This window comes from Haliotis rufescens, unplaced genomic scaffold (assembly GCF_023055435.1).
Source record: "Haliotis rufescens isolate VD_foot unplaced genomic scaffold, xgHalRufe1.0.p SCAF_44, whole genome shotgun sequence".
In the NCBI taxonomy this organism is placed as follows: Eukaryota; Metazoa; Mollusca; class Gastropoda; order Lepetellida; family Haliotidae; genus Haliotis; species Haliotis rufescens.
Window position 1 is genome coordinate 565,805 of NW_025964157.1, and position 24,250 is coordinate 590,054.

The 24,250-nt window shown below is 41.3% G+C and overlaps 2 protein-coding genes across 3 annotated transcripts; one reads left to right on the plus strand and one right to left on the minus strand.

Moving 5' to 3' along the window:
- Positions 1–5,772: 5,772 nt before the first annotated feature.
- LOC124136026 (ubiquitin-like protein 4A) lies at positions 5,773–10,902 on the minus strand. 2 transcript variants are annotated; one of them, XM_046501773.2, is made up of 5 exons: positions 10,845–10,902; positions 10,336–10,484; positions 8,435–8,540; positions 7,102–7,313; positions 5,773–6,058 (listed from the first exon to the last, which is right to left on the minus strand). In XM_046501773.2, exons 2-5 carry the CDS (start codon positions 10,381–10,383, stop codon positions 5,972–5,974), a joined length of 453 nt encoding a protein of 150 aa, XP_046357729.1. In that variant the 5' UTR covers positions 10,384–10,484; positions 10,845–10,902; the 3' UTR covers positions 5,773–5,971. The 2 variants fall into 2 exon arrangements, with proteins under 2 accessions (XP_046357729.1, XP_046357730.1); XM_046501774.2 differs by lacking the exon at positions 10,845–10,902 and adding an exon at positions 10,785–10,806.
- Positions 10,903–11,120: 218 nt separating this feature from the next.
- LOC124136027 (nuclear transcription factor Y subunit beta-like) lies at positions 11,121–23,770 on the plus strand. The gene is made up of 9 exons (XM_046501776.2): positions 11,121–11,212; positions 16,103–16,185; positions 17,059–17,132; positions 17,960–18,025; positions 18,394–18,461; positions 19,617–19,746; positions 20,134–20,215; positions 21,124–21,197; positions 22,192–23,770. The coding sequence occupies exons 2-9, from the start codon at positions 16,104–16,106 to the stop codon at positions 22,204–22,206; spliced, it is 591 nt and encodes a 196-aa protein (XP_046357732.1). The 5' UTR covers positions 11,121–11,212; position 16,103; the 3' UTR covers positions 22,207–23,770.
- The last annotated feature ends 480 nt before the right edge of the window (positions 23,771–24,250 follow it).

The following is a 24,250-nucleotide window of genomic DNA, read 5'->3' on the forward strand; positions in this document are numbered from 1 at the left end:
ACACTGTGTGCATCAGGCGTACATTTGTGTTATTATGGTTTTCAATTTAACCTTGACCTGCAGAAGTGAGTACAACCCGGTCTGAGATTTGTTTGGCGGTTGTTAACACCGTACTCAGTAACATCCCAGCTATATGATGACGGTCTATAAATAATCGAGTCTGGACCAGACAATCCAGTGATTGATATCATGAGCACCTGATCCTGTTAGTCGCCTCTCACGACAGGCATAGTTTGATTTGATTTGATTTGATTTGATTGTTGTTTGATGCCGCACGCAACAATATTCTAGCTATATGACGGCTGTCTGTAAATAATTGAGTCTGGACCAGACAATCCAGTGAGTCAGTGAGCCTGACCACCCATTCCCGTTAGTCGCCTCTTACGACAAACATGCACTGCTGAAGACTGACAAGCATAGTCACCATATACGACAAGCATGGGTTGCTGAAGACTGATAAGCATCGTTGCCATTTACGACAATCGTGGGGTGCTGAAGACCTATTCTACCCAGATCTTCACGATTACCCGTCTGAGAGCAGAGATCAAATTACAGGTCAAAATATCCTGCAACTGGACAGGACCGAACACAGAGAGTGCTGAAGCGAAAGGGACAATACCACAGCTGACACAATATACAGCAGATATATACTGGATGGTATCATTGTCGGTGAAACCATCTGGATTAACAAATTTCTGTATCAACACATCACTTGAAACTATATGATTTAATCCACCTTCTCAAAGTACCGGTATGATGTGTAAGACAATCCACATCCCTAGGGTATGAGGTGCACAACAATCCCTATTCCTAGGGTATGAGGTGCACAACAATCCCCATTCCTAGGGTATGAGGTGCACAACAATCCCCATTCCTAGGGTATGAGGTGCACAACAATCCCCATTCCTAGGATATGAGGTGCATGACAATCCCCATTCCTAGGGTATGAGGTGCACGACAATCCACATTCCTAGGGTATGAGGTGCACGACAATCCCCATTCCTAGGGTATGAGGTGCACGACAATCCACATTCCTAGGGTATGAGGTGCACGACAATCCCCATTCCTAGGGTATGAGGTGCACGACAATCCACATTCCTAGGGTATGAGGTGCACGACAATCCACATTCCTAGGGTATGAGGTGCACGACAATCCCCATTCCTAGGGTATGAGGGGCAGGACAATCCCCATTCCTAGGGTATGAGGTGCACAACAATCCCCATTCCTAGGGTATGAGGTGCACAACAATCCACATTCCTAGGGTATGAGGTGCACGACAATCCACATTCCTAGGGTATGAGGTGCACGACAATCCCCATTCCTAGGGTATGAGGGGCAGGACAATCCCCATTCCTAGGGTATGAGGTGCACAACAATCCCCATTCCTAGGGTATGAGGTGCACAACAATCCCTATTCCTAGGGTATGAGGTGCACATCAATCCCCATTCCTAGGGTATGAGGTGCACGACAATCCACATTCCTAGGGTATGAGGGGCACATCAATCCCCATTCCTAGGGTATGAGGTGCACGACAATCCACATTCCTAGGGTATGAGGTGCACGACAATCCCCATTCCTAGGGTATGAGGTGCACGACAATCCCCATTCCTAGGGTATGAGGTGCACGACAATCCCCATTCCTAGGGTATGAGGTGCACGACAATCCACATTCCTAGGGTATGAGGTGCACAACAATCCCCATTCCTAGGGTATGAGGTGCACGACAATCCCCATTCCTAGGGTATGAGGTGCACAACAATCCCCATTCCTAGGGTATGAGGTGCACAACAATCCACATTCCTAGGGTATGAGGGGCACATCAATCCCCATTCCTAGGGTATGAGGTGCACGACAATCCCCATTCCTAGGGTATGAGGGGCACATCAATCCCCATTCCTAGGGTATGAGGTGCACGACAATCCCCATTCCTAGGGTATGAGGTGCACGACAATCCCTATTCCTAGGGTATGAGGTGCACGACAATCCCCATTCCTAGGGTATGAGGTGCACGACAATCCCCATTCCTAGGGTATGAGGTGCACGACAATCCACATTCCTAGGGTATGAGGTGCACGACAATCCCCATTCCTAGGGTATGAGGTGCACGACAATCCACATTCCTAGGGTAGAGAGGTCTGCCCTGGCTGCCATCCCTCTACATCCCATTCACACACGTCACATGACTGGCAACAACAACTGTATCTGGCTGCAACGGCAAGCAACGTAAGGGACACGACTCTGCACAGCAAGTTCCTGCAGCCAAGACAAAAAGGCCACAGTTCCCATTTCGCGATGTGAAGACGACAGAGGGGCCGACACAGGTTATCTAAAAGGGGAATCCAAAGTATTGCTCACGTCCATGATCAGTGTTGTACACTGCAGATTCATAGCACAAGATTACAGCCCCCTCTTCATATCCTTAACAATTTCCTCATTCTTACTAAAAACAAAATATTTCTTTAATCACACATTTCTGTAAAGCTGTGAAGTACAGTAATAAGTGTAAAGATAACATGATACCGGGATATACATACATGATACAATAGTACAACATTGCCAACAAGGGAAGAGAGATTGTGTGGAATAACTTACCAATGTTTGCACATTTTAGCAATTCTCAATGCTGATTGGTCAATTGAAACAATAAGACGTCACAGAAAACTGACGTCATCCATTGTTCATGGTGTCACAAATTGATAACATGTCATCTAACAGTAGGCTGCCTTCAGTGAAGTTATCTGTAATTTTGACATTTCATACATCTTTTCTTCATTTTGTCTTAAAATGTCAACGAGTAAAAAATACAATAACCTACTTTAAAATGACAGATTATCTGTCCTCCATGAATGATGTTAGTCACTTGCTAAAGGCTCTGGTTATTCTCTAAATACTCAATGTAAGATACACTACCAACAAACAATAAGGGAACTAATCATCTGAATGCATCTTCCCGAGGCAAGAGAGTTAACTGACTTTAAAAGTCCAGTTTCCACCCTTGCCGAACTATGCTGGAATTATGGAGTTACATCTTGGCTGGACTAAAGGGTCTATGCATAGTCGAATCAAAATCGCGCACCGAAATCGAAATCCGGTTCGTAAACTGTCGTGCAGATTTCGGTCGATTGCAGGATTTGCAAAGCATGTGCACCACCAACTCGTTGTCAGCAGTTATTTTCCAAATCTTTTCATGTTTTTAATCAAGGTGCTCACGTGATTTGATGCATTTCGCTATGCAAGACCGGTTTTATCACAATATAGATCTTGATTATCAATCAGATCGTCCTGACCAGGCGCCACCATTTTGTGTGAAGCAAACGCAAGTGATACGAGAGTTGGAATCTGATTGGTCCATAGGATAGGCTTAGAAGGGACATAACTGGTAATAGCCACTGGTGGAGCTACGATTGAGCCCAGTAATTCCAGCCTAGTTCGGCAAGGGTGGAAACAAGACTTTTAAAGTCAGTTAACTCTCTTGCCACGGGAAGATGACACCTTTCTTCATTTTCTCTTAAAATGTCAACGAGTAAAAAATACAATAACCTACTTTAAAATGACAGATTATCTGTTCTCCATGAATGATGTTAGTCACTTGCTAAAGGCTCTGGTTATTCTCTAAATACTCAATGTAAGATACACTACCAACAAACAATAAGGGAACTAATGATCTGAACGTAGCTACCATTGAGGTGTCCATTTACAATACTGTGGCGTTGCATCTGATCTCAACATCTCACATCATGCATTAAAAGTGTGAGTGCCTACAAGGGAACTTACTATCACTGATGCAGTTGAGCTAAGCACATGCTTAAAAATGCCTCCGAGAATTGTGGATACGATAGATGTGGGGATGTCAACATCCCAAGTTGGCCGAATGTTTGGCAAATCAAAAGGTGTAATTTCTCGACTGTGGGACAAGCACCATTAAACAGGTGGGGTCGCAATGAGACTTAGACCCGGAGGCCTAAAAAATTACACCTGGACATGTCTCATTACATGACTATCACCAAGCAATAGAATCAAATCGGCTCCTGTTATCAATAGGGAATTCCGTACAATAACAGGTAGGCAAATTTCAACACCGACCGTTAAAACTGGCTCTATGCAGCCCGCCTGAACGCAAGGCGTCCTGTGAAGGAAGTGACCCTAACAGCTTCCCTTAGGCAGTAAGGTTTGGAGTGGGTTTGGCAACACCAGGACCGACAATGCACCAATGGCGTTTCAACATGTGGACCGATAAAAGGTTTAGCCTCCGATTCACAGATGACAGGAAACGTTGTTGGCAACAAAGCAGATAGCAGTATGCCAGGGCAGCAATGCTGGACAATGAGTGAGTGAGTTGGGTTTAACGCCGCTTTTAACAGTATTCCAGTTATATCGCGGCGTGTCAGCTTAATGTGGGAGGAAAGCCCGAAGTGATGCAGGTCTCAGACGTTTACCACTTCGGTGAAACCCACGAGCATGGGTATGGTGCTGACAAACCTAGAAACATAATCGGGGCGAACCGGGATTCGAACCCACAATCATAGGTTTCTGGCGTGCCCAAGGGACGCAACTCTGCACAGCGAATCGCGGCACCTTAGACGACTGGGCCACCCGTGCCCCTGCTGGACCATGATCAATATGGGGGCAGTAGTGTCTTGGTGTGGGGCGTTATCACACATGACAACTGATTTGGTTATTGTGAATGAACATTTGACCGACCAGTGATCTCTTGACGACATTTTGCGCCCTGTTGTTGTTCCACTCGCTAGAATTATAGGCAGACGTATTCAACTGCAAGATGACTATGCCAGAACACACTGTGCCCAGGTCTTCCCCGATGATCTCTGATGAGAAGGCATACGGACATTGGACTGGCCCACTAAGTCCACAGACATGTCCCCAACAGAGCACCTGTGGGATGTTCTCGGACGGAGAGTGTACGCCAGTGACCCAGCACCGCCAACATGACCCAGCTTGGAGTAGCCTTGAGGCAGAAGGGCGGGCCATCCTAAGGGCAATGACAATGCCATTCCATATCATGCTCAGGTCATCACCGATGATCCCCGACAAGAAGGCACACAGACATTGGACTGGCCCACTAAGTCCCAAGACATGTCCCCAATAGAGCACCTGTGGGATGTTCTCGGATGGAGAGTGTACGCCAGTGACCCAGAACCGCCGAGCTTGGGACAGCTCTTCAGGTGGAATGGTGGCAATACCAAGCTTTAAGGGCAACCATATGCATGTTAATCGCAGTATGCCATCAAGGTGTCGTCCATGTATTGCCCAACATGGTGGACACACAAGATATTAATCTACACGCCCAAAATTAATTTTACAGACATTTATCATCCTTACACTTTCACTACCATTTCATCAGTTCCCTTATTCTCTGTCGGTCTGTCTCTCTGCATATTCCTTTCAACAGAAAGTTAATAAGTCCACATGTATAATTTTAAACTAGAATGTTGTCCTTTTCACAAGCTTCTTTGAGGGCAGCATGTCAGTATGACATAACTGGCAATGCTTTTCTCAAGGTGCACAAGCATCACTTTTATCATGATACATCCTCGAAGACCTACATACTGCCTCAACAGCCTGGAAATGCAGTATTAACTGTATTTCCCAACAGATGTGATGAGCCCTGTGACCTCCATATTCTTCATCAGAACAACTTAAACAATACAGATTCTCAAGATGATCAGTTTTCTGATCAATTAGATGATTCCGAAATAGCATTCCACTACAGCATCTTGAATCAGCAAGTCTAAATGAAAAACAAACTTCCTTGTACTCTAATTATTTAATCCTTATGACTTCCTTGTGAAACACACGGATTTCACTTCATGTTGTTGGTAACCATGGTAACAGATATATTATCTTCAAGCTGTTCTTGTTTTGCGTTCAATCAAATGATTAGGCATCGACATTATCACAACTGTAGGTTGAAGGTCGAGTCTGTTCGTCTTCCTCTCACACAAACACTACTATCTTTCTCCCGTGCCCCGGATTTTAGAGGCTGCTAGTCTCTCTATGTCATCTAAACTCATGCTGGCCAGGCCTTTGTTGAAATCCTGCAAGGATAAAGTGAAGAAATGATTAATGATCCTGTTAAAAATGCTCCAAAAGGTTTGACGGATCTTTTCTACATCAGACAAACTCTTACATGTACTGTTGTGTTGGTCATCTGCCCCCAACAACTCCATCGCTGTTAAACGGCTGATCATTAATAACGCTCACCTGTTATTTGGACCCCAAAGGTAGCATTAAAGTGAGGGATCACTGCATGACCATTAAAATTGTGAATGGACACCAAAACACTGCGAGACCCAAGGAATGGCTTTTTGAATCATCAAAACAGTGAGTGAGTGAGTTTGGTTTAACGCCGCTTTTAACAGTATTCCAGTAATATCACGGCGTGTCAGCTTAATATGGCCCGAAGTGATGCAGGTCTTAGACATTTACCACTTTGGTGAAACCCACGAGCACGGGTATGGTGCTGACAAACCTAGAAACATGATCGGGGCCAACCGGGATTCAAACCCACAATCATAGATTTCTGGCGTGCCCATGGGACGCAACTCTGCACAGCGAATTGCGGCGCCTTAGACAACTGGGCAACCCGTGACCCCACATCATCAAAACAAATTCCTGCAGCATGCACGTCAAATTTAACTGATATTCATTTTCATTCTGATAGGAAATACATACAAAGATCAGACTGTCCATGTCAAGTCAAAACCAACTTTTTCAATTTATTTTCTGCTTGTGTTTTGGGGCTCTGGTCGGTTGAATCCATAAACAGCACAATAAAATAAATTATGTCGCTCTTGGGGAGCACTAGAACTGTCCCTGAAAGTCCAAGGCCATTTTGTCAACATCCTCAAGTTACCTCCCTTGTTCCACCAGTGATCTGGTTTAACCAACTGTATCAGACTAATGCTGAGGATATCCTTTAGATAGAAACAAGCAACATCTTCTAAAATTGAAAAGGAGCCCAAGTGAGATGGCACTTTCAGAATCAGCGGAAATTCTATACTTGCTTCAGTTAGGACTACAACATTACAACAACAGATCAGCGGAATATGGTTCAGGGACAGAATAATTGTCTATGTACCTTTCTAAATTCTGCAAGTACTAAGTCTGCATCCTTCTCTGTATAATGTCTGCGTAGGAATGTCTGCAGTTTGGTCCAGACAGGGGCGCTTACATCTGTGTCTGAACTCACTGTCTTTGAAACACTGTCAGCTGAGCTGGCCGAGCCAGGACGTGAAACCACAGTCAGCTTGCTGCCATCTTCTATATTGTACTCACTCAGTTGTTTGTTGTCTAGACAAACAGAGAAACAAATCAACCAAATAGTACAGAATTATCATGATAAACATAATTCTTAACAATCAAGCTACAAAAAATTCAAATAACATACTTAATATTTTTTAAAAATCTGAATCAACATCTTACTATTACTTTTACCTAAAATTATTAGTTCTAGGAATTATAAGTTTTGAACAAAATTCCAATGATTGCATTGTTTCAGGCCAGGTGAGCAAATTGTAGGCAGAGTGAGTGAGTGAGCGAGTGAGATTTTACGCCGCTTTTAGCAATATTCCAGAAATATCACGGCGGGGGCACCAGAAATGGGCTTCACACATTGTACCCATGTCGGGAATCGAACCTGGGTCTTCGGCGTGACGAGCTAACGCTTTAACCACTAGGCTACCCGACCGCCCCAATTGTAGGCAGACAAGTTAGAAGTGCAAAGAGTTACACCCTTAAGGGATTCTTATCGCTCAAGTTATCTTTGTTTGGTATTTCTGTAACATTAAATGACATCAATTAGGGACTGGTCATTTATTAGGGAGGGGGAGGATTAAGGGAGATGGGGATGGGAAAATGACACACTGAAAGATCGGTGTGGTCAAAATTTATCACAACTATGGGGGCACATGAAAAAATGAATATAATAAATCTGAATATCACTAAGGGACTGGTCATTTAATACAAGGTGGGTGGGTGAGTTGGGTTTAACGCCGCTTTTAACAATATTCCAGTTATATCGCAGCATGTCAGCTTAATGTGGGAGGAAAGCCCGAAATGATGCAAGTCTCAGATGTTAACCACTTCGGTGAAACCCACGGGCACGGGTATGGTGCTGACAAACCTAGAAACTTAATAGGGGCAAACCGGGATTCGAACCCACAATCATAGGTTTCTGGCGTGCCCAAGGGACGCAACTCTGCACTAATACAAGGAGGGGTATGAAAATATATATGGTGTTGGTGTTGGGGGTGGGGTGGGATGGTGGTAATGCATGAAAAAATGTTACATAAAAAGGTAGGGGGCAGATCAAGACCAATTGCCCCCTTCCTTAACATTATTCAGGGCTGTTGGGGTAATGACAAGGACCCCTAGACATGTTTTCAAACGTTGCATAACCATCTCAGCCTCACCTGTCATAGGTTTCCCCTTGTACAGCAGCTTCTGGTTAGCGATGGGAATAGACATGAGGGCTGCCACCTGTTGTTTGATGTCCGTAACATAGCTGCTGGGCGATGCCTGCAACACAAAGACGCCCACTACATCCCCAGCCTCCAACGTTCAACTGTTCCACAAGTCACCAGGCTCCCACTGTTATGTACCTGGTCTGCTTGTTGTCTATCGCTACATGCAGCATTATTCTGGCTATATGGCTGCTGTCTGTAGATAATTAAGTCTGGACCAGACAATCCAGTGAGTGACATAGCGACCATAGATCCACCTGTGTTGACAATTTACTTTACCTCCCCTAAAAGAATGGCTTTTGAGAACTATTTCTGATCCTCTTCCAGTTCTTTCATTCGACATGCATAGGGTACGGGTAACTTGGGTTATAGCTAAAACGTCACCTCAGCAAAACATCACCTGGCGAAAACGGCACCGATTGGCTGAAACGTCACCTCGCCTCAAGCGAAAACGGCTACTATTGCCTGGCGAAAACGGCACCCTATTTTTTTTTTACCTTGGCAAAATAAATGAAATTTGTGACGTTTTGCTGAGGTGCCGTTTTAGCCTGCATCCGGTAACTTTGTACAGAATCGGGATTCGCGGAGAAACATTTATGTGAAGCAAAAGCTTTACACACTGTACCTGGAATCAAATGTGAGACAAAAGAATGTCTTTACTACAAGGCAACCCAACAAGAATCTTGCTACCGCCCCTATAACATCTGAATATAGAGCTCCAGATAAGCTTTTGGTGTTTTGGGTATTTTACCCATGCATTTTAAAATCATTGGGTATCAGTAATTCTATCTGGGTATTCAAATTTCTGTTACCCACTAGTTTTTACACATGTGGGTATTTAAGTTAAATATTTAAAAACACTATTCATCTAGTCCCTGCAAACTGGTGTCGTGTGAGTTCGAGAGCTTTATAGGACTCAAAAATACCACGATACTTCCACACGAAAGTGTGATGGCAAATGATCATGATGTAACTGTCATCGTGGAGTTTGGCAAGGTTGACGGAATGCTCGTTTATAATTTCAAAATAAGTTGCTGATTTGCTAATCAAATACGCAGGGTTACTTCACAAAATTTTGATGATACGCACAAGTTTTATTTTTGTAGCTTATCTGTAATGTTCGTTGCGTATTTGATACGCTTGGATTTTATTTTACTGCGTATTTTTTATGTGTATTTCTGATGTGTATTTTACGCAGATACGCAGCTTATCTGGAGCTCTGTGAATACATATAGAATACATGGAATAGATGACATGTAATAGAATTGGCAGTTGGTAGGTGTCTCCAACATATCAAAGTTTGAGGAGTTTACAAGACCTGGTCTCAATGTAAAGTGTGGTTGAACTATTAAGCTTTACTGATGTAAAGCGCATAGCACCTACCCACTAAAGTTTTCACTCAAAGAAGGTGGACCTACTAAATTGCTGATCTACATCAGTTGGTTGGTTTGTTGTTTAACGCCGAACTCAGCAATATTCCAGCTATATGATGGCGGTCTATAAATAATCGAGTCTGGACCAGACAATCCAGTGATTAATATCATGAACATCGACCCATGCAATTGAGATTGATGACACGCATCAACCAAGTCAGCAGCCTGACCACCCGATCCCGTTAGTCGCCTTTTACGACAAGCATAGTCGCCTTTTACGGCATCATGGGTTGCTGAAGACGTATTCCTGCCCGGAATCTTCACGGGTCTAACACAAAGTAGGTGGACCTACTAAATTGCTGATCTACATCAGTAAACAAAACTGAACCTACACACGGAGATTCCTCTAAATCTTATGGTATCGACTCAATCTGGTAGTTTGGTCATAATGTCCATGAACACACTGATTAAACTTACGGCAATGGTACACTCGTCTCCGTTCAGTACTTTAACGGTCAGCCGCATTGTCTTTTCGTATGCTGATGGATCTGCTAAACTTGTCGATTTCGTCAATCCACTGCAGACCGGTGATTCCCCAAAACGTCACTTCCGACTCGCGTAGATATCTACCATATTTGCCAAAGAAATTCAATGAAGATCATTTAAGCTGTAATAAAGTAAATACTCGTTTTTCCTTGGACCATATTACCCTTAGAGATGCGTATGTCATCAGTTCATGGACAAGACATAGCTCAAACATTTGAATAGTCGTGCACTATTTGTTATCATGTCATATAGTTCATGCAGGTGCCCGAAACTTGCTACCTACATGTATCGCTTTTCTTGCTTACATACGTTCTTACATCAATGAATAAGTCAGTTTCAACTAATCAGCTTTATAAAACAACCATTTGTGAATTTATTACATTCTCTGTATGTCTAGTTTTAACTTTTCAAGCGCCCAGGAGAGAGTCTGTAAACATTACCCCTTCTCGTCAAACGTGCACTACTTTTCGTCAAAACATACTCGTATACTACATTCCTCACAACATATCAATTAGGTTACACATTTTTCACGTAATAAATCACAAACTCTTGATTCTTATTATCAAGATTCATTATTTGCGTTTTTCTTAAAGTCCAAACTGTGACAGAAGTGATACAAACGTGTGTGTGTGTTTAAGATTATATCTATCCATTTAATATTGATTTATTTTTGTGCAATAAGTCTGCAGCAAACTAGTATCCTGTTAAATCATTGACTGCATTCTTCGCTGAGTGGCTAGGCCCTGCTGCAATCTCACTGGCTCGTGCGTTGACCAACCAATTTCTCAAGCTCGTCTCAATCACCCAGGTTTGTTGTTATTATCCTTTGGCCAATAGACTACACGTGCAACTCTTTCAAACCATATTCCATCTACATTGGAATTATAGTCATATTGCGATCTCCTCAGTTCACTCTTTTAGACAGTTTCGGATGTTTTCAGCTTTCTCCGCCATTTTCTTTTGTAAGATGACCTCGCCAAAGCCGAGTACCGGCACGATCCGATAGCCTACATCGTTGTAAATTTAGTATGCCGACTACACGTATCTAGAACGTCGTGTCCATGTTTACAGATACACCACCCACCACGAATGTCGATTGCGGCAGGATACATAATTCCAACCTTCCCGCATACAAATGTGATCAGTATTTTTTTTTGCTTTGAAGAAGATAATTTCCTGGTTTTCGTCTATAAATAACTCTGCAGAAATTTCAAGAAAAGCGTCAGGCATGTTGCTGTTGGAACCAGTGACAGAATACTAGTTCTTGTAGACATCTCCAGGTCACCATTTCAACAACACAAATAAATCTTAAAGGATTAGAAGGAAAAAAACATTTAAAGGGGCACTGATCTCTGACAATTCATGGTTTGATGCCTTTGTTATTTATTTTTTCCTGTGGATACCCGGATGATATCCCAGAGATCTCAACTAGTTTGGGACCTGTACTGCGCCAATCATAAGTGCATTTATTGCTTTTATTGATAGTATAAGGGTACATCATCACATTGATCAACAAAATGCCTAAATATTCAGTTATTTTACAATTTAAGTGAAAAATCGGTCCATTTATTTTATTATGATTACAAATTCCAAAAATTTCATCACCCATCATTACAACTGCCAAAGTTATATGTAAAACATTAGACAGTTACCTTGTTGGGGGAATGTATCCGTAAATATCCACATATTAAAAGGAATAATATCCCACAAGTATGCAGTTGTACAAAGAAACTTGTTCGACGTCACATGTCTTTGTATCAGTCTGATATTTTAAAATATATATAGCATTTCTGGACTCTATGTTCTTTTCTCAAGTTTGGTTGAGGTGTTTCACATAGGTGTCAAGTCTCACTGGTCAGCTGAGATAGCACACGTGACAACTATGGTGATAATGTCCTTGGTTCTTTAAAAAAAAAAATGCTTTGAGTTGGATAACAATGAGCCATCAACAGATATGGGTGTATTCTGTCTGCTTTAGTAAACCTACACATGTAAACTCTTCATCTGACAAATCCACTGTGCAAGATAATAATAATTAAATTTTCGTTGTGTTCATGGAAATTCCTGCATTCTGATTAGCTGAATTGGTCACGTGTTATTGCATTCATTTCCCAATGAATGTAAAGAATTAAGCCACGCCAACCGCGGTGCACTACTTTTATTACTGCGGAATGTCGGGGAATCCCAATATTACAGTCGAGGGAGTCCTCTTTCTGGTCACGTGTATCGTCATGCACAGGACATTTAGCGACTTTCATGCATATTCATTGTCCAAACTACCCTTTGAAACCGAAGGCCGAGAATGAATGAAACAGCAAACGTGCAGGCTCGCTTGCCTGTTTTTTTCCCGCTCGCCCTGGTTCAACTTTCATGTCTTTGGGTTTCATTTCTAACTAGCATTTCTCCAACTGTGTTTTACTGTAATCAGGGAAGTAATGTTTGAATCACGCAGTAAATGACCATGTTATTTGAAACAGCCGCCTTCTCTCAGACATATTTCTTCAGGTTCGTTACAGTCTGACTGTTGCAGTTCTTTTCGCCTCTTGCCTTAATTGACAGGTCCAATGAACATTGTTTTAATCCAATTCTCCGTTGATTGGCTACTGACTGTGTAGGCGCGTCAAGTTATGTAAACGATCACCTGATTCATGTCACGCCACTGTATGTATTCCTACATCTGGAATGTTTATCAATGTTGTCATTTTTGTCTGTTTTGATATATGGAACTGTTTTGGGTTAAACTATTGTAGATAAAACATGTTTTACGTTGTCGAATTTAATTATAAGCATTGACTGTATATTTTTTTCGGTTCATTGAGGTATGAATCGAAAAACCGATGTGCAAACTTTTGTAAGAATCCGCTACACGGATTCATACAGTTTGTATATCGGTTTTTCGATTGATACCTCAATGAACCGAAAAAAATACACAGTCAATCCTTAAGTGATTAATTAATCGGTTAACAAGGTAGACACAATTTTATGGATAGCAACTTCTTTAATGCTGTCATCCATCAACTTCTAAGTAATGCCTATCAAACAATCGGTTAACCCTTTGATCAATGTTGTTTTTTTTGTAACACATCTGATCATGCCTCTCTTGCTGCGCTGTTGCGTTAGTATTACATAACATACATTTCACCCCACTTCAGAAATGCCAAATGGGTACCTTTGTCAGGTAATCTGACTGGTACTACCACTAATACCTGTAATAAATTCATTAACTGAGCATCAAGTGAATGACAACAAATAGGGATATACCAGGAAACATGGATGACAACAACTGACCAAGGAAGTAGTAATCGTAGTATGCACCCAATCTGAAATCCGAAAATGTCTTTCACTGCTGGGATACTTCTTTATATTAAACTATGACCATCAGGGGTGTTTCCAAATAAGGCTATCTGATGACCTTCCACCGTTCTTTTTGTCTGTTTAGGTTGAAGAAATTAATTGATATGCGCCCTTTGTAATATTGAAATCTTAATAGATCTCGGGTAACCAGTCAGTTTTTAGAAATGTGTATAGATATTTCCTCAAGGTTTATCTGTCCTTACAGACATCGTCCAGTCTCTTGTTGTGCTGTTGTGTTAGCTGGCAAATCCACTCACAGCAGCTAGTGAGACTAGCAGGCAGTGTTAGACAGCTGGGAAGAAGCCAGAGATTTGTGTCCCTTTAAGTTTGAAAATTTATAAACAAATTTGTAAGACATATAAATATTCAATATGGTTATTTGAAACAGTTTACTCACTCTCTTCACCTGCTGGAGAAATGTATATTTGTCATCATTTCATCAACAGAAAATAGTTTCAACATAATAAACATTTGAAGAGCAGTGCAACATTTGTTTGGCCCATGCGGTTCACACAGGTAGATGAGGCTGTTGGGGTTGTGGTTGGCACAGGTACTACAGAAATGTACCCAAGATACCTCTGCATTCACTCATGTACCAAAGCTTGGCAGTATTGCCTGTGTTGATGTCAGGATTGTATTCAAATGTTTATGCTTTGTTCTGTTGATGATATGTGCATACGTATCTCCAGTAGGTGAAGAAATTATCAAGAAACACAATTAGGCCGAACCAGTTTATTACATGTTTTCACTTCTTTATCCCCAATACCCGTGAAAATCTGGGTTAGTATAGGTCTTCAGCAACCCATGCTTGCCTAGAGAGGCGGCTATGCTTGCCGTGAGAGGCGACTATGCTTGTCGTGAGAGGCGGCTAACGAGACTGGGTGGTCAGTCTCATTACAGGTCATACAAGAACGACCTTTTGCAGCGTTAGAAATTGGCACTAGTCCTGTAGTCCTTACCAAACTGCCCAATAGTAAAGGTATCCTAAGGACTAGTAGAAACTGGCCCATTTTAAGGGTTTGGCTATATGTTATCATTATAAGGACTAGTGGACAAAAACTGTTATTTTCTAACCCTGCTTTTGTAAACTTTTACCTACTAATGAAATGACTAGCAAGAAATCCACACAAACCAGTCAGAAAGGAGTATTTTCAAACATTATGGCTCTAATTTCTAACTTGCAAATTCCTTTCCAGACCACGCTTTGAAAAATATCGATTCAAAATTTAAAAACTGAACAGAAGAAAATTCTTGAATATCTAACAGATGGCTGAGGTTGTATGGCAGTACTTCCCACAGGCTATGGAAGGTCCCTTTCGTTTAAAATGGTTATCCCACTGAAGCAAGAAATGGACAATGACTTTGACTGTCGTTTAGAATACCCTATGTTAACCTTTTTGAGGTTGTGTGATTTGAAAACACATTCCAACTGTCACTTTTCCGATCTGGTAAGGGACACTGATTGGTCAGATGAAAGGCTGTGACCCATAATGCAATGTCCTCGGATGTTTTTTTAGCAGTTACAAGAACTAAGATTTTAGTGAGATTGCAGCTATTGACGGTAGTCTAGTGGTTAAAAGCATTCGCTCGTCAAGGCGAAGGCAATGTTCGTTTCCTGCATGGGTAAACATCTTCTCGAGGCAGGGGTGTTAACTGACTGTAAAAGTGCCGTTTCCACCCTTGCTGAACTAGGCTGAAATTTCTAGGTTTTGATCGTAGCACCACCAGTAGCTATTATGTGTTGTGTCCCTTCTGTCGCACCTATGGACCAGTCAGATTCCATCTCTCATATCACATTAGCTTTAAACAAAAATGGCGGCACCCAGTCAAGATGATCTGATTGATTATCAAGATCTATATAGTAATTAAACAGATCATGGCCTGCAAGGTGCATCAAATCACTTGAGCACCTTGATTAAAAACTTGAAAAGATCTGCAAAATATTTGTCAACGCCCAGTTGGCAGTACACATGCTTTGCAGATCCTGCAGTTGACCAAAATACTGGTAATGTAACTCTGGAATTCCAACCTAGTTCGGCAAGGGTGGAAACTGGACTTTTATAGTCAGTTAACTCCCTTGCCTCAGGAAGATGTGGGTAGATTGTGTGAAGGCCATTTACAGAGATTTTACTTGGAGACACTTGTCATTGGGATATTTTCTTGATATTATCAACTGTTGATAGCAAATTCTTCCATGTCGTTACCATGATTACCAAATTTGACCTAAAAATTAGGACATTTTGGAATACTATCAGTAAGTAAAAACAGCATAAAATGTTACTCACTCACTCACTTACTCCACAAATGTTTGTGTTGATTTTGTGATTTATCATTGTGACTTCAGGATGGAGACAGCTGAAGGTTCCGGGGACAACAGTCTGAGTGAGTCGTTCCTTGCAGGCAGCAATCAGTATGTTGTGGAAGGAGGTGAGTACAGATACTAGGGCTGTAACGATTCACTGATATCATCGATACTTAGGAACACGACCCGTGAAGATTCCGGGGTAGAATGGGTCTTCAGCAACCCATTCTTGCTGTAAAAGGCGACTATGCTTGTCGTAGAAGGCGACTAACGGGATCGGGTGGTCAGGCTCGCTGACTTGTTTGATACATGTCATCGATCCCAATTGCATGGATCGATGCTCATGATGTCAATCACTGGATTGTCTAGTCCAGACTCAATTATTTACAGACCGCCGTCATATAGCTGGAATATTGCCGAGTGCGGCGTTAAACAACAGACAAACAAACTTAGGTACACACGATACCTGAATCGTCAGTTTGTGAGATTGCGATATGCTATAAATAGATCAGGAACTAATAGCGTTACCTCCCATGATGGCAGAAGTAGCATAGCGCCACCTGTAGGCATAGCAGAACAGAGGATGTGGTAGCTGAGGATGCCATGACTGTTGCATTTTATGACCATACCTTCATTTAAAACTGTTTTGTTCTTGTGATTTTCTTTGTTAAAGTTTTTGAGATAATAATAAATGTCCCAAGAACCCATTGCTTGTCATAGAGGTTCATTGGATCATGTGGAGTACAGTATGTTGTTGTGAGTCTGGATGGTGTGGATCGTCGCTCAAGTCTTCAATCACCATTTGCCTGGTCCACACTTGATTATTTACAGGCTGCCATGATATGGCTAAAAAATGATGACTGTGGCATTTCACATCATGGACATTCACTGACAGTTGTCAGAATTTCCATCAGAAATGTACATTACTCATTGGCCATCTTTCTGTAGCTGCCGTGGTTATATCGAGAGGTTATATAGGTATGGAGTTTCTGTTGCAGGTGATGGTGATGAGGTGATAGCATCAGGGGAAGGTGACGAAGAAGCAAAGACAGACGAGCCCCTGAGAGAACAGGTAGGTCAGGACTTTGATGATAATGATCTGCTCAGGAATAGAAATCAGCTTCTTATTTTAATGGTTTCACAGACACTAGTGAAACTGTTTATGCATAAAATCATTTTGTTTTTCGGGACATTTCAGGATTACTTATTGCCCCTGATGAAAGATTTCATGTTTAACAAACCTTACAATGCCTGTAGTAGGAGAAAGCGAAGTAACAAGATATTCTTAGTGGTATGCACAGAACCCTTTCCGCTTAGGTGCTGCAATTTGCTGTTCAGAGTTGCATCCCTTAGGCATGCAAGGATCCTGTGGTCAAATCCATGTTACACTTGATTGTGATACTTGGTTTGTCAGCACAATACCCATGCTCATCTGTATCCCCACAGTGTAAGATTTGCATAACTCCTTGACTTCCTCTCATAGCTGCGACACTCACCCACTCAACTATCAGGTCAATTTCTATCTGTGATTGCTTTCTCATATACTGCCCAGTCTTACCAGTCATTCATTCATTCATTCATTTAAGGACATTTCTGTCAGATAAAGCCCATTTTCTGTCAGATAAAGCCCATTTCTGTCAGATAAAGGCCAGTAACTGTCCTGAGTATTTGGGTCATGTTGACCTTTGGGAATTGCCGTCAATGTCCACAGGCTCCTTTTAATGAGCCAAACTTTTCAATAGTAAATGAGGTTGTAATTCAATTCTGAACATATGAAATTCAAGTATGATTTTCACTTGCTTGTGTTGATTTAATTGGATGAATTGTATGCTGATTTTAAAACACTTTTCCAGGTCATTTTTTGTTCTTTTTGAATAATGATGTTTTTCTTCTTTGCAGGATCGATTTTTACCCATTGCAAATGTTGCAAGAATTATGAAGAAGTCAATACCAGCAAATGGAAAGGTAATGTGTCAACATGGTCAAAGTTTGATCTGTCACTTGCTAACAATTTCCTAACGTAAAAAAAAGTTTGAGCTAAATTACGTGTTGTTTTCTCAAATGACTTCACCTGCCAAATTATTGCAATCCAGCCCCCTTGGTGCAACACTGAAGGCCATTTGAAATTGAATGTAACTGCCATGCTGATGGTAATCAGCTGATTGCCAATGCTATCTCATGCACTCCTTCCTCTGTTTCTCCAGATAGCCAATGCTATCTCATGCACTCCTTCCTCTGTTTCCCCAGATTGCCAATGCTATCTCATGCACTCCTTCCTCTGTTTCCCCAGATTGTCAATGCTATCTCATGCACTCCTTCCTCTGTTTCTCCAGATTGCCAAAGATGCCAAGGAGTGTGTTCAGGAGTGTGTATCAGAGTTTATCAGCTTCATCACCAGCGAGTATCCTTTCACCCACTACTAAAGCTCAACAACTGCTAGTCATTTACTATTTATCACATTATCGCAGGTCACGAAGTGGAAGGGAGATATAGGAATGGGTGCTGTCCTTCCGTCTGTTTGTCCGTCATGTTTCATTCAAAAACTCAAAAACCATGAGTGATATCTTCACCAAACTTTGCTCATAGATAGGTCTAGTAACCTGGTGCCTTTTGATAGTTTGGAATTTTTTAAACAAATATTTTTCGAGTTTCCATAGCAACGACTTTGACAGACTGAAACTGGAGGTGGTGCTCCTTTCCAGAGCAGATCTTGAAAACCATACAATATTTCTTGCCTCGCACACAACCGGACATGTCATATTGGCAGGGGATATGAGTTTTTCATGCTTGTTTAATCAATAAGCACATTGTTCACCAATCTAATTAACATCTGATCTTTGATATGTTACCTCTCTGCATAAAGATCTGAGGATGCCTCCCTGTTCATCTCACTCAATCACCATTTTCTTAGATTTCAATCTCTTTGGGGGGGGGGGGGGGGTAGCCTAGTGGTTAAAGCATTCGCTCGTCACGCCGAAGACCAGGGTTAGATTCCCGACATGGGTACAATGTGTGAAGCCCATTTCTGGTGTCCCCCGCCCAGATATTGCTGGAATATTGTTAAAAGCGGCGTAAAACCATACTCACTCACTCACTCACTCACTCAATCTCTTGGGGATGAATTTTTATTGCTCCGTAGCATGTCTTGAAAGGATTGTCATGGGAGACATTCATGATGCAGTGCATCTACCACAGCAGTTAGCGGCTTGAAAGGGGTGAGATCCAGAGTAGAATAGGTCTTCAGCAACCTAAGCTTGAAGTAAAAGGCCACTATGCTTGTCATAGGAGGCGACTAACAGGATCGGGTGGTCAGGCTTGTTGACTTGGTTGATGCATGTCATCGTATTCCAATTGCTTACATCGACGCATGATGTCAATCACTGGATTGTCTGGTCAGAATATTTACAGACCACTGACATATAGCTGGAATATTGCTGAGTGTGGCATTAGGCAACAAACAAACAAACAAATGATAGGAGAGCAGTGTGGGATTAGAACTGCCCAGTGGTCAATGCAGGGACCAGGACAAATGTCTGTTGACCTTGACCCTGTCCAGAGCCAGTGAGCGGTGTCATCAAGAGAAGCGAAAGACCATCAACGGAGAAGACATATTGTTTGCCATGTCTACCCTAGGATTTGACAACTATGTGGAACCTCTTAAGGCATATCTACAAAAATACAGAGAAGTAAGAGAAACTTGTCTTTCATTATAGTTGGATATTACTAACTTCAAATATTAGTTCCTCATATGCCACTTACTCCTTTAACTTAGCAGTAATGTGATCCGTGATGCCATCACTTCCGTGGTCTCGTGGGAGCTGTGTGATAGGGTTGTCCTCTCAGCTAGTTGAAACAACTTCTTCTTCAGCAAGACTTCACACAGCTCTTCTTTCTGTCAAGACAAACAGTTATATGCATTAAGGAGTAATGCAGGATAAGTATTCAAAAATAAAAAATATCTAGGATTTTTCTAGTATGATACTGTGGATATCCATCCACCATGCTCAATGTCCTTTCCGACAGCCTCTATTTGTCACCACTCTGATCAAGTAATGTTTCTCATCATGTTTCAGTCATCGAAAGGGGACAAAGTCCTTACTGTTAATGCTGCTCAAGATGCTAGCATGGAAGAAATGGTTGGAGAGGAATCGTTTGGTAAGTCACTCAGTGGAACTAAATGATTGGCTATATTGATTTCTGTATTTTGATGACCTTGTCCTCCATTTACAACAGCAACATGATCTTCAGACCCCACACTCCTAGTGTTCTGGGGAAGAAAATGTTCCCAGTACACACTGTCAGGAGAGTCCAAGAGATAGGAGCAATTTGTTTCACCAAAGAGGTCCAAGTTAATGCTTGTTTCAAAGACATAAAAGGCTGAATTTTCCAAAAATGTTTATCCCACAAAAATCTGATGGGCCATTTTCACAGTAGGGAGCGCTGAAATCATGACTCAGCGTTTTATTTGCATTATGCCTCTTAAAAGTACATGGATGTTTTCATCAAAACTAATATTTTTGTCTTTTAATGTTTGGTGTCAAAATAAAGAGAATACAACAACCTACACAGTCAAACACAAAAATTAGGCATTCTGAAGTATTTGTTGTGCAATAATACTCTGACTGGACAAATCATTGGTTGAACTTTATTTCATTACCAATTGCCCTGCTGTACCTGTGACCTGTGAAGACCCGGGTCTTCAGCAACCCAGGCTACTGATGGGATTGGGTGGTCTGGCTCCCTGACTTGGTTGATGCATGTCATTGTATGCCAATTGTATTGATCGATGCTCATGATGTCAATCACTGGATTGTCTGGTCCAGACTGATTATTTACAGACCACCATCAGATAGCTGGAATATTGCTGAGTTTGGCATTAAGCAATATGCATAACAGTCAAAAGTGCTTTTCAGTGTTATGATGATGAAGTAATGTTGCCAGGTTTTTAAAAACCGAGACGAAAACTCTCCCATGTAGTGTACATACCAGGCAAGATTATTTCTGAACCAATTTGTTGACTCTTCAATCCCAGTATTTTCAATGATGATGATTTCTATTTACAGGTCAGTCAGTGACGAGCATGTTGACCACAGATGGTGTACATTCAGGAGTCATTCTTGCTCAGTATCCCAATACAGTAAGTAAAAGGACACTTATCAGTCATAGCAGGTGCTGAGTAGGTCCTCAGTACCTCATCATCTGCCACAAGAGCAGAAGGTCTGATGTTACCCCTGGTCACATCATGACGAAAGACTGCTTGCACTGGTCTGGAGTAATGCCAGTTTTATAGTGCTAGCCGACTGAGATACCATGCCGCAGTTTAACATGGATACCACACTCAGACACAGTATACTGACTCCGAGCCTACTGACTCCTTCTTTTAGCCCCTCAATGCCAAGCACCAGGCAGGGTAACAAGTACCATCTTGTAATGTGTATTGGTATGACGCGTCTGGGGTATCACTCTCTGTAGGTGTAAAACAATAACAAACTACATGTGAGTCTTGCACAACTTTGAACAGTGTGGACAGTATGTCAGTTATATCATGGCATGTCAGCCAAATGTAGAGGAAACCTGACATAATGCACGTTGTAGACATATACCACTGACCTGTGAAGATCCAGGGCCCACTTGCACAAAGCGATCTTAGCGCTAAGACTATCGTAAGCTTATGTTAAAGTATGGGAGTTACGATCATCTTAGCGCTTAGATCGCTTTGTGCAAGTGGGTCCAGGGTAGAATAGGTCTTCAGCAACCTATGCTTGCCGTAAGGGGCAACTATGATTGTGATAAGAGGCAACTATGGGATCCGGTGCTCAGGCTTGCTGACCTGGTTGATGCATGTCATCGTATCCCAGTTGTGTGGATCAATGCTAATGATGTCAATCACTGGATTGTCTTGTCCGTACTCGATTTTTTACAGACCGCCATCATATAGCTGGAATATGCTGAGTGTGGCATTAAACAACAAACAAAACAAAAACATATTCCACTTTGGTGAAACCTCAGATCATTAAATACCAGTTCTGTGTGTACTCATATATCAAAGTTGAATATGTGTGATACTCATAATTATTTGACTTGTACTCAATACAGAATTATGGTCGTTTATGTTTTGCTATATTTTCCAGATGAACTTTTCGTAGAGGAATAAATCTGCAGTCAATCTAGTGGTGCATCTGAGGCAAGCAGCATCTTAACAAGCCAAAACAAAATCATCAGCGGTGTGGCCAGGCATCCCAGCATATATACACCTATAACGTCTCAGCGAGGCTATCATTGTAGTGTGTCTCAAACCTTGCCATCTCATTGGTCATCCTGTAAGTGAGTTCACAGAATTTCGATCCACTTTTAAGCATGGCCACCATGGCGGACATATTGACTGAAAGAGGACGGACAGTTCTCCCTGCTGTGAAAGTTGGATAGACAACCATGTAAACATTATGATCAGACACAGAACCAATTTGTTAAAGACATGTTATTTGTACCATGTTCACAGCATATGGCTTCAAGAAACTGGATCTATGGCAACATTATCAGTACATTCTTTGGGGGATGCCTGAAGATGATGTGCGACCTCCCTGTAGACAGACTGGCGTTCTCACATTAATGACAGATTTTCTTCTAAACTTTGTTTGGAATCTTTGCCAGATTTAACATGTGAAGAACATACATACCTAGTAAAATTTTTAGTTTCCGAATTTTGCTCACAATATCAACACCAGTTTGTCTGGCCCAAATTCGATCATTTACAGACAGTCGTCATATTTGATTTGTGATAAAATTTGCAAGATATTAGATGACCAGTAAGATCCTGGAGAGGTCACTCTGTTCTCATATGAATGTTTGATGGGTGTAATAGTTTTTGATATGGTATAGATACTGCGATTATGTCCAGTTATGCATAAATTACATTTCAAAATTTATTCGTTGCAAAATAAGTATTTGTGAGATGAACATATTTGGTGGGACTATTGGCCAATACCTAAACAGAATTGGCAAGGGTCAGATCTGGATATTATCAATAACGTTCTACATTTGTATTGACCAGAAACCAGACCAGTGCTTTTATCAGAGATTATCTTGTAATTGTCAAATATTTCATTTTGTTTGTGTAATTTTACCATTTTTAAGTGACAGTGTGTTTTGTGTCAAGTTAAAACCCTTTTATCACACTCTGTATTATCACACTCTAGTTTGCTGGAGAAAGGATTTCCTTTGGTGCTGTTGTACATCATTTTTCAACTATTTAACCTTGTAGGTACAGCATTCATGTAGTGCTTAGATAACTTAACACTGGCGTTTCCTGGTGTGAAGGATCTACGACTGAAATATGCTGCTGAGCTGTCATAAAGGATACTAGCTTCTAAACACAAGGCAGAAAAGGATATATTTCACTCAATGTTTTTTGTGGTCTTTAGGTGTGGGGACAAAAATAAATAAGAAAGATATTTCAGATTTTTTTTATTATTAAAAAACTTAAATATTTTGCCATTGTTAGGTAAGCTATTCTCATAGTTAGCCTATTGTAGCATATTGTCTTGCAGATGATCCTATTGTATGCGCAATTTCTTTTTGGTGTACATGTACATTTGTATTTTGGAAAAACAAATACCGTATTCGACGTAATAAGCGCCCAGGGCGCTCTCAAAATTAGGAATAGGGGGCTGTTATTAGAATATTATTTTGGTGAAAAAGTTGAAAGATAAATATCTTGGTTTATGCTGACAGCCTGAAATGCTTATGTACGACAGATATTAAATTGCCTATAATTAAGGGTGCATATAACACACGAGTGTGTATTATAGGCGAATAAATAAGTCTTGTCTACATTGATCAGTTGGAATGGGTTCTCATTGGGATTGTTCACTTGCCAACACATTAGCAAATATCGCCATGGGCGCTTATTGGAGCGGGGTGCTTATTACGTCGAATACGGTAGTTTCAGATTTGATTTTTTTCCACTTTTTTTTGTTTTTTAAAGGTATAGGCAGCAGCATGCAGTTTTTAACAAAGCATCTCCATACTGCAAAAAACATCATCCTTTTTAAACAGGCAGTTCTAACAAGTCTGAAGAAACCATAAATCACTCACTCAGTGATCAGAAATGACTAGTTTATACTATTTGTTTCATTTGATTATTTTTCTGCGTGAAAATGGAGCAAGCAGTTAATAATGTTTTGAACATTA